A 12,023-nucleotide genomic window follows, 5' to 3' on the forward strand; every position below is an offset into this window, starting at 1 on the left:
GAAAATGAGAGAAGTTTCCTCCTTCCAGTTGTGCTTCAAACAATGATAACTTTCCCCGAAATCATTTCATGATTCTGTAGAGATCACAGATAAGGTTATCCTTTCCCTGAAGTTTTAAATTCAAATCATTCATGTGGGATGTGATGTCAACCAAAAATGACAACTTTGACAGCCAGGTAGGATCTGACAGAAGTGGATCAGCTCTATCCTTTTCGGTGAGAAAATTACGTTTTTATAAGCTCCGAAGAGAAATAGAAAACAGGACTTTACCGCAGCTGAGCAGCCTCACTGCTGTGTGATAAGGCAAGTCACAGAATTCTTCAAGAAAATCCTGGAACTGGTTGTGATTAAGTGCATGACCCCGAATGAAGTTCACCGCAGAAACGACTGGTTTCAGTACGCAAGAAATATCTAAGTCTTTCCCACAGAGTGCTTGCTGATGTATAATGCAGTGTATAAACAGAGCGCCCGGGAGTTGAAGATCTTCCAACTTAGTTCGTAGGCTATAACCTTCAGTGGAATCAGCTTCGATGTGTTACAGTTGATGGAGGAAAAAACATGGCTGGAGTGAGGAAGGGTCTGGTGGGCAGATTTATATACATGTCAAAAAAATTTTGAAAAATTATTATTTTTCTAAAACTTTTTTGGTAGACTATTCAATGTGTAAATAAACAATTGTTTTTCATTTTCAGATCCTGTTTTCTTCACCCATCGTTATGGCTACTAAAAAAAGAAAGTAAATGCTGAGTGTCGCCTTTTCAATGAAGTATGGGGAGAAAAGTACTTCTTTGTGGAAACAAACAACCAGAAAGCTAGTTACATGATATGCAACGAAAGTGTTGCCGTTTTGAAAGAGTACAATCTTCGGCATTACTATGAAACAAAACATCTGTCAACATATTCGAAGTTTTCTGTAAAGTTGCGTTCTGAGAAATTTGAGTTCCTGAAATGTACTTTGGAATCTCAAAAGAATCTCTTCACGAGAATGTTTGCTGAAAATGAATCTGTCACTCGTACAAGTTACAAAATAGTGCATGAGATGGCAGAGCGAGGAAAACCGTTTACTGACGGCAAGGTCATCAAAGAGTGTATGATGGAAGCAGCAAATAACTTGTGTCCTGAGAAAGCCAATTTGTCCGGAAGTATCAGCCTTTCAGCAAGTTCAGTTGTGCGGAGAACAGAATAACTTTGAGAGAATATGGTATTACAGATACGCGAGAAAGCTAGGAACTTCTTGTGGTATTCTCTGGTGCTGGATGAGTATACTGATCTCTCGAGTACGTCACAACTTCTCGTGTTCATTCGGGGTGTTAATGTGGACTTTCAGATCACAGAAGAGTTGACCTCCGTTTGCAGCATGCACGGAACAACAACTGGAGAAGACATTTTCATAGAAGTGCAGAAAACTTTGCAAGGCCCAGAACAAATAGAGTTCTGAATCACTGATATAAACGATCTTAAGTAATCGTGTTACTTAGTAAGGGGAAACAGGAGTTCAATAAAAGAAATAACTATTTACATAAAAACTTTAAATTAATGTAACAATTTTCTAAACCACTAAAGTTTTGGTTCTGATTGCTTACACATTCTTAGAAAACATAAAGTGTGAGAACTTTAAATCTAATATTTAACAACTCTCCTTTTATGCATAAAATAATTCCAAACGTGTCTCCATCGGTGAAACTTATAATCTTTTGATACACAGACTACTTCGATCCTTTTGGCCCACGTTTATGTTGATATCATGTTTGTCGTTCAAGAAAATTATATAAGCATGTAACCTAATTACGTTTTAAAACACGATGTTCAAAATATTGTGTATCAGATTCAAAGGTTAGAAATGATTTTTAAGACAATCTAATTACGGTACACAGAAAAAACATACTTTTAAAATTACTTGTTGTTATGTATGATTAAAGATGATCGTTATCATTCACTTACATGTTTTGTTTTTACTGTTTTCAGTATATCTGTATTCAGTACTATTTTATTAATTATGTTAGTAAATGATGTTTAAACAGGTATGTAAATAAGAGCAGGTCTATTTGGCCACAACTTAGAGAAAGTAAACATAACAGTATCACATAAACTAGAAAAATATTTCCCTTACAGATTCAAAATATATTAAAGGTTAATCCGTTTTTGTTGTTGTTGTTGTGAGATATCTACTTAATAGAGAGTTAATAATATCAGTTATTTGTGTTTGCTTAAAAACAGAAACTAAATTCCTTAACTAGTTATCAATAAGCTTCTTCAATTGATTAATACGGGGTGGTTATAAATTCAATAATTAATCGTTTTAATGTGTACTTATGTAATTGTAGAGAAAATAAAAGTTTTTATTTTTTAAAGTTTCAAAATTACAGCAAAACTTTTTTTACTTAATATATCATGTGGACATGTCGAATTCATTTTCGCCTCTTTTTCATCGGGATTCGGTCCATGTTTTGGACCAGGGAGTGTCAGGTTGGATTCAATAGTAATTTGGTTTTGTTTGAATTTTACGCTAAACTAATTTAGCTGTGAAAGACTAGAGGGAAAGCAGCTGGTCATCATCACCCACAGCCAAAGAATAGCGGGGTTAGCCGTCACGCTATAACGTCCCCACGGCTGAAATGGCGAGCATGTTTGGTGGAAAGGGGATTCGAACCCTCGACCCCCACAGATTGCAAGTTGAGCGCACTAACCAATACTAACAACTATAGTTATGAATATATATATATATATATATATATTCCTATAAAATGTAACTTTACTATTTGAAAGCCTAGCAGTAAAAATCTCAGAAGAACTATAACTCAACTAACATGAGTAAATATGTATAAGGTCCATGAAGACTACTTATACAAGTGTTGTTATAGTATGCAATTTATTATTCTGAGTTTTAGAAAACTGAAGATTTTGTGTGTTCGAAATTACCTTTAATACATACCATTGTTGTATATTGCCCACTTCTGACACCATTTGTTGCATAGCTGCTATACTCGCAGTTCCCTTTCCCTTAAACTTTATTAAGGTTATATTTATCCTATCAGGAATTGTTTCATACTAATATACATAAAAACAGTTATTTATTACTATAATCAACAACACAAAATTATAAAATAGGTGTTGTTTGTTGTTTGCAGCACTTTTTTCTTCCTTCGCCCCTTTCTCTTTCACCTTCCAGTCTTCCATTCCTTTCTTCTATTAAACTCTTGTCTTTTATATTTCTTTCTCGAAACCTCATGTCGAACAAGTAGTTTTCTTTGTGACCTTTTACACCTGCTTAGATTATCACTTTTCATATATATAGGGGATCCTGTTGTCTTTATAGCACTTTATAGAAAGGTGGTCACTCCCTCTACTAATTTCATAATGACTTAGAGTGCTGTAATCTCTTAATCCAATAGGGAATGATCAAAAACAAGCCACTTTTTCAGCCCTAACCGATGTTTCTTACCTCATATAACAATAACAACCATAAATAGTTTATATTTTGTTCGTTTCAAGCACAAATCTGCATATTGGGCGAAATGCACTGTACTCACCACAGGGATAGAACCCAGAATTGTAGTGTTATAGCCCTCAATCTGAGCCATCGGATGGAAAACATATTATAAGCAATATATTTCAGTGACTTTTCCTTGACCTTCGAGTAGTGGTAAACATCTCATTGTTGTTGAAATCTTAAATGCTGCCTCAGTTTTTGGCTTTAAGTACATGAAGATATTAATAACAAAGTGCTGTGCGCGAACATTGCTAATTTCATTAATTAAGAAAAGAAAATACATTTTAATACGTGCAATGCGATATTTAGAGTTTTTCTAAATGTGAATTAACGTTCAAATCATCCATTATAACTTTAATGATCTTGATCTCTCGTTATGCTTACATTTCTCATGGAGTTTACACCTTTGACAAGTAACATTGTCTGAGCCCTAATAAAAAATATTTTACCCCTTCTTTACCCACAGTCTAAACATACACTTATTGCATTATTTCGGCAAATTAAAAAATATACCAACACAACATGTGCTAATACATTTGTTTAAAAAGTCCATTTTATGTAAGATGACCGGTACTTTGAAAGTAAATAATAATAGAATAAATATATTCAATACGATCCAAAGATTCACATGCTTTTCTCTAATTCCGTAACGAAAGCATAATTAATCGAACATGAACGGTGGGTGGACGCAAGTAACAGCATTATTATACATTTGTATGTTAACTTGTTTTTCTAGAATAATCTGCGGATATGACATTGTTTGGACTTTTAGAGGTCCCAGTGACGTGAGGCGCAATGACAATTGCCCTGGTTGTCCACAACTCACTAAATAAACAGAGAAATCTTGGCTGATGACATTTCACCATTTTATTGTTTATTTGTAACCTTTTATTAATTATTAAAACATATTCGACTTGTAAAAACATCATATATATTTTAAATATATCAATTTTTAATCATTTATGGTAGTCTTTTGTTTGTCTCTAGTTAAGCGCAAAGCTGTACCCACCACGGGTATCGAAGCCCTGTTTTTAGCGTTATAAGCCTTTAGACTTACTTCTGTGCCATTTGTAGAGCATTAATAATATATATATGTATTACTTTTCTGCGATATGTGTCTGTTTTCTAATTTACAAAATAATTAGTTAATTTTGCTAATTTTTTCATCAAGTTTCCTTAGCTTAGACAAATATTAGTGTTGCTTATGTTTACTTCATTTTTTGAATAATCTAAATTATAAACTAACATAAGTAAATAGATAATATGTGTTACTAAAAATATCTTGAAATAATTAGAGTATTTTTCACTTTTTGGGTATTTATTTTCCTTCAGATTAAATAAACACTAAAAACATTAGTAAAAAACGTAATTCTCATTAAAAGTAGGTTTAAGTTGTAAAGTCTTTTATGGATCATTTTTAATGCGTAGCCCAACGGTTAGCGTACCGGACCGTTGCTATGCATGTACAATGTTCGTGGCCTGTTAGCAAAAAAAAATATCGCGCTCCACAAGTACGTTATAAAAGTAATGATCAAATCTTACTATTCAGTAAAAGAAAATTAGTTTAAGAATTGGCAATTTGTGCTCTTCAATAGCTGTCTTCTCTCTCGTATATCAGTTCCAAATTACGATCGGCTGACACAGATAGCCATTGAGTAACTTTCTGGGAATAGCCAAAAACACAAAAGCAAACGAACCTGACGAATATTATAAAACAACATTATGCGTGTCTCTTAATACAGCATAGTATTAGCTTCATATTAAATATTAATTAATCATATAACCTCTAGACGTGTTTAAAAACAGACAAAACGAATTCATAACCAGATATAAAGACACAGTACAAATAAAAGTAAAACAGAGACCATTAAGTAATTTGTTGAAGCAATCTTCAGTTCGTCTCCTCCAAAACCGTTGATGTATCATGTATATGGCTGAAAAAAACAACAACATTTCATCGAACTTATAGTGTATGAACTTACATATAGACAACATTTTTGTGACCAATATTTTTGTGCAATTTTATTGATGTTTGTATTGTAAAACACCATAACACATACATGTTAACAATGAAACAGTTTGGTCTTTTTCTAATCTATTCCAAAAAGTGTATGATGGAAATTCATATGCGAACAGAGACGAACTGCTAAAGCTACAATATTATTAAGTTATTCAACCCGGAATGTTAGACATTAGATATAAAATGTACAATATTAACAAGTTATTTATCCAAAAATGTATATTATAGATTACAAATGTGATCCACTAAGTCATTTAATTTCATAAAACATTTTTTGGCTAATCTCTTTCAATCTTAAAACGGTAAAAGGGCTCGCTTTAAATCACATTCTTACATATAAACAATAAAGTTGCTTCATTGCAAATTACAACTGCAAATAAATGGTGTTTATATTCATTCTAGAATCATGAAAACTGGAGAATATGGTGTTTAAATTAATTTTATGATGTATAGAAATCGTTAGAGAATGCGTTTAAATTCATATTATAATATATCAAAGTTTAAAAAATTAAATTAATGTTATAGTATATAACAATTGTTAAAAAAGTGTTTATATTCATGTTATAGTATATAACAATTGTTAAAAAGTGTTTATATTCATGATAAAGTATATAACAATTGTTAAAAAGTGTTTATATTCATGATATAGTATATAACAATTGTTAAAAGTGTTTATATTCATGTTATAGTATATAACAATTGTTAAAAAGTGTTTAAGTTAATGTTATAGTATACAACAAAAGTGAGATAGACCTAACAAATGATGTCTACTAGAGAAGTTATTAGAATGTATTTAATTGCTATATAGGCTATATTTATAAAGATGCAACTAATATTAAGTGAATGTTTTCTGAATGCGTCTAGATTAAACGTACAATGTTTTTAGAGAGTGTTTGCGTAAGTTATTTTATATTTCATTATAGAACAGTTTATTATATAAACAGAGCTTAATATATAAATAAATACAAATATACATTCAACTTACCACCTAACATCAGTTAAAAGTCTTAGTACGAAAACAAGGTCTGTGGGTTCATTGTAGTAATTCGCTATCGATTCCCGCTACGGATGCAAAAGATAAGTAAGAAGAAAAAGAAGAACCAAAATATACCATTTCAAACAAGATTATTGAAGTACTCCTACTATATCACCAATCGATCTGATTTCAAGAATTTTAGGTTCTAAAATGTGTACATTTATTTCAAAATGTCCGTTGATAGCTCAAGAGTTACGACAGTATAGAATATTATGGTGTATAATGCCAAGGCTGGTGAAGCATGATCTCAAGATCGGTATCTCAAAAAATACTAATCAACAACACTGAATACTGTTCTATTCCGTTTTTATTTTCTCTTTGCACAAACATTTCTTACAAATAACGACACTTAAGACTGGGGTACAAGAAAAAAGCACCTGATAAAATGGCCGTATATTTTAGAACTACAACCAACAGATTTTATAAAGCAGTTTTTATCATTCTTACCACATACCAGAATTACAAAGGAAAGGAAGAAACTAATCTTTTACGGATAAAATCGAAATAATACAATCTATATTTGGTGATTTTAACTTCGGAATGATGAGCTATACCTATGACCTAGTGTTAGCGTACCTAGATCGTGAATCTGATAAAAGCATTTCACAGTTTGTGGCTGTGGGTACAATATAAAAGTGATAGTTAAATACCACTATTCGGTCGGACAAGGGTAAACAGTGGATGCTGTTGACTAGCTGTCCTCTCTCTAGATTATCAGTTTAAAATTAGAAACAGCTATGCACTGGTAGCTCTTATGTAGCTGGCCCAGCTTGGCCAGGTCGTTACGGCGCTAGAATCGCAATCTTCGGGTCGCGGGTTCAAATCCCCGTCACACCAAACATGCTCGCCCTTTCAGCCGTGTGGGCGATATAATGTGACGGTCAATCCCACTATTCGTTGGTAAAAGAGTAGCCCAAGAGTTAGCGGTGGGTGGTGATGACTAGCTGCCTTCCCTCTAGTCTTACACTGCTAAATTAGGGACGGCTAGCGCAGATAGCCCTCGTGTAGTAGCTTTGCGCGAAATTCAAAACAAACAAACAATTTTATGTAGCTTCGCAGAAAAATCTAAACAAACAAACAATCTTGAGGGAAAATTGTTAATGTCTACCATTGTTTAAAACAAAGGCAATATTTTAACAAAGCAATCTAAACGTATTGCACTTTAAACATTGTTAGGCTATTTGCGACTGATGAGCATGACATGAAATCATTTAAGTCCTAGGAACAAAAACGAATCATTTATTGTGAAAATCAATGAAAAATGCTATTTGTACAAAATTTACGCACGTAAAGAGTAATACATTTATATTTTTATATAACAACGAATCTCTGAGTAAACAGGACCAATTGTGTAATTTTTGATAGAGTTCACATGAGATCTGGAAATTCGTACGAATTAAAACACAAAATAAAGCTCTATGTGGCTTAATTTGAGATGTCTTTTGTGTTGGACTTTTATATGGGTATAACTGCTGTAGTTGCTTTACATTTCCCTAAGCTAAACCACTTTCACCATTCTGTTTATAACAATCCATGTCTTGCAACATTCTGTGAATATATTCAGTCTTTAAGTAAATGTGTTTCTCTTCGGCCTTTTGGCATTTTTATTAGAACCAACGGGAATTCTTCTAAGATATATACAACCTTGACAGAACTTGTTGACTGATGACTAGATGACTACTGACTTCACAAAAACATCTGTAAAAATTGTAAAACAGTAAGCTAACACCATGACCTCGGGTAAAATGTAATGAATAAGAAAATCTTTGTATGTCCTTTTATGTTCTTTTCATACATATTCAGCAAAATTTGCAAGGGAGTTGAGGAAGCACGTAAGTTTTCCTCACGGTCTGGTTGACTCAGAGATTCTTTGTTAATATTTCAGATACTGCAGGCAAATAGAAAAATATATTCATACCTTTTTTATATATTCTTTTTCCGTTAACATTTTCGGACACTTGCTATAAACCATCTGTAAAAAGAATCCATTAATTTAGGTGAAATCAAAATTTAAAAACAGGGAAGGATGTGGCATTTAAAACAACAAAAGATTCGATGCATGTTCAGGAGTTATTTTTATACGAAATATTTTGCAATAAATACATTAAAATGCAATATATTTCAATGTAATAAATACTTTTAGAATAATAGTGATTATTAAATAAAATATTCAGAAACAAATACTCTTTCATAATTAGTTTTTTAATCATACATATATGTAATGTAATTTTCGAAATTAAACTGGAAAGATTCATGCATAATAAAAATATAATCGAACAATTCAAACGTTGAATGTTTTACTTTTTTGTTGTTATAATGGACACAAAATGATAATAGAAAGTTCGAATATTGTTAGGTTTTTGTTAGTTTTACAGGGCACTCTCATGTCATATGGGATAAAATAGCAGCAAGCTTTTGTAAGTTTTATCTGCTCCATTGAATATTCACTTCTTGAAAAACAATATCACTTAAACCCCAAGTTTCATAAATGTTTTTCTTCTTCTTTACTGTCTAGTGGGCGCGCTAACAAGAAAAAAAAAGACAATAAATAAACAAGATTGGTTAGTTTTTATCTATTCTATTGCATGGCCACTATCATATTCTGGGTTTCGTAAGGTTTTGTCTATCCTAATAGATATTCTTATGTTCTGAAGAATGATAGAAAAAACTGTGATTTGTTTAAGTTTTGATTTATTCCATAGGTCATTTTTACTTCTTTGAATAATAATGTCATTTAGCGTAAAAATAAAACTTACAGACCAAAGTACTACGTTGAAATCTATAGGGTTTTCAACCCACAAGCTTTCAAGTCTTTAAAGAACACTTCGTTTAAAAATATAGATCAATCTTACGAGAATATGATTTGTTATGTAATTCCCCGGGGCATCGTTATACCCTGCAGTACCCCGTAAACTCATGTATGGTATGCCCCATAGAGTGTCGTAGTTTTCTGGAGCATTAAAGTAATAATAATCACCAAATCCCCGATAATTAGAAATTTGTATCAGAAATGAAATAATTAATGAAAATGGACGAAAAACCTGATCTGGTCATTTCATCCGGCCCGCCGCTGCACTGTGCCATAAACGAGCTAAAATATAATTATTTGTATGGAAATATCATAGATTGTAGATAAACTTACTATGTAAAAAAAAAAAAAAATAAGTGTAAGTAAAAATGTCCAAATTTATCCAATCTAATTTTTGCATCTGACAGTAATATAAGTTTTAGGAAAATCAGTGAAATAAAAAAATTCGGCGACTTTTTGCGACTCTGGATATCAGAGCGCTTTTTGTGTAAGTACCTGCAATGAAAGTTCATTCCTGCAGTCGCCTTTGCGTGCATTGTTGTAAGACGATACAATGCTTACAGCCAGTTGATACAAGTAGTGTGACGAGTGTGTGCGTGGTTACACAACTTTGTGATAGAGAAGACGTGTGCGTGTATTGTGTGTGCTTCTACGTATATTTGTGTGTTGTACATATGTGTTTATATATTTATATTTAAATCTGGAACACGGGTTCAATACACGGATTAAACCCGAACAGGCGACTTTTTGCGACTTTGGATATCAGAGCACTTTTTGTTTAAGTACCTGCAATGAAGTTTCCAAGAAAAGCGATTACGAGCCTGCTGCAGCGATCGTGTTTTAACTTGCATTGTCGTGTTTAAACCGGTTTGAAAAGTGCCGTATATAAAAGGGAATGACTTCAGTGAATTATGTTAAAATGTGAAAGAGCTCACAAGAGGTAAGCATCTAATATTTTCAAACTTTGATATTTATTTAAGCCCTATATTTTAATCGCTATACACTCAAAAAACGACTTAATTTAATTAACGAAGATTTCAATTAAATTAGTATCAAATTCTTAATACTATATTTGCCTATTAAGATCCTTAATATTTTTATTAAATATGATCTTAATTATTTTTTATGAACCTCTTCTAATTAATTTACATAATAAATTTTAAATACATTGGCAAATTATAAAAATTGCTTAATCAAATAACTTATCGGGAAAAAACTTTTAAACAAATTACATAATAACGTAATTTAATGTCATGAACTATTTACATTTAGTTTGTCATGACGACTTCTCCTTCAACATCCGACCTTGTTGAAATAACCTCTCAATTTTTCAATTGATAATATTTTAATTGAACAAGCTAGTTAAAATTTAAAAATTGTCAGTAAACCTGAATGGCTAAATTAATTCATCGTTAGACGTGTTGACACATAATAAACTTGTATTGTGATCAAACAATTAAAAAACAAGGAGAACGCAACAGTTATGTTGACTTTAATATCTAAGGTAAAATGATCATAACACAACAGCATTTTCCTAACATCAATGACTTTTTTTGAGTTTCAAACATGTATATATATAAGTTAAGGTGATTTTTGCTTATTATCAGACCAGTATCCTGGGTCCTGTGTACTACACAGAAACCTTGGCTTTATAAGGAAACGAGGCAAACAGCGTATAAGTTCACCAAGAAAAAACTTAGAGTCGTCCTGATAATGAACGTTATAAAACCAAGGCGGTAACTGGAAAGTTATTACTAATCCGAGCAGGTTAAATTTAACAACTTTATTATTTTAATGTTAACTTGAAATACTTTGAATGTTGTGATTTTGCTTTTTCTTAAAACTTATTTTGCAGATTATGATCCTTCATAACATACATGACAATTGAAACATTATTTTATTTTCTTTGTTATAGTTCTTCATAGAAGCTTTTACAGATATCTATCATGGTTCCGGTGTTGTTGCCCTTGATATAATAGTATAACCTTCAACACATCCTACCAAAATGTAAGAAACAATCATGAAATCGCATTTCAAACTTGGCAAACCCCTCCCCTTCAACTTTTGTCTGTTCATATACCTATACTACTGTAAACGCACGCGTTCCTAGATTTAAAAATTATTATCACTTTTTGTTCAAAGGACATTTTGAAAGATATGAGTGATTTTATTATCGGCATGGTGTGAACTGAATTCATTACTATACAGAGGGTTGAGTACGTTATATGATTTGGGAACTTGACCAACGTTCGTATCATCATGTTTAGTCATGCTCTATTAGACAACTATGTTTATCAACAATAAACCTGCAGCGTAGTTTCCATTACAAAAGGTTCCGCTGTAAGGCTTTCCTGTCAAAAGCATAAAGTTCTTCCCTGTTTCTTTACATAATACATATAATGTGTGAATATGAATGTTTTCCAGTGCCCATTTTAACAGTATGATCACAAAGCAATCTATAAGTTGTGTCTAGCAACGTTAATGATATGTTTTCAGATGGAGTGGCATGAAGACCCGTTTCTTTCACTAGATGCTTGAGGTAGGTAAAGGTTGAATGGGAAGTATGACTGATAGCTTTATAATTATCTTTACCGAACCCTCTTGGTCTTGTTTCCGTACAAAGCTGATATTTCTGAGAGGAAGACGTGTCGTGCCATACCCAAAAATG

General features: G+C 32.2%; 1 protein-coding gene across 1 annotated transcript in view; it reads left to right on the plus strand.

The window, feature by feature from the left end:
* The window catches only part of LOC106466383 (astacin-like metalloprotease toxin 1), a 33,910-nt gene extending 22,571 nt beyond the window's left edge, over positions 1–11,339 (plus strand). The window contains exon 10 of the mRNA XM_013926666.2: positions 11,271–11,339. Coding sequence (XP_013782120.2) covers positions 11,271–11,339 — 69 coding nt within the window. The remainder of the gene's footprint in view (positions 1–11,270) is intronic.
* The last annotated feature ends 684 nt before the right edge of the window (positions 11,340–12,023 follow it).

This window comes from Limulus polyphemus, unplaced genomic scaffold (genome assembly GCF_000517525.1).
Source record: "Limulus polyphemus unplaced genomic scaffold, Limulus_polyphemus-2.1.2 Scaffold2244, whole genome shotgun sequence".
Lineage (NCBI taxonomy): Eukaryota > Metazoa > Arthropoda > Merostomata > Xiphosura > Limulidae > Limulus > Limulus polyphemus.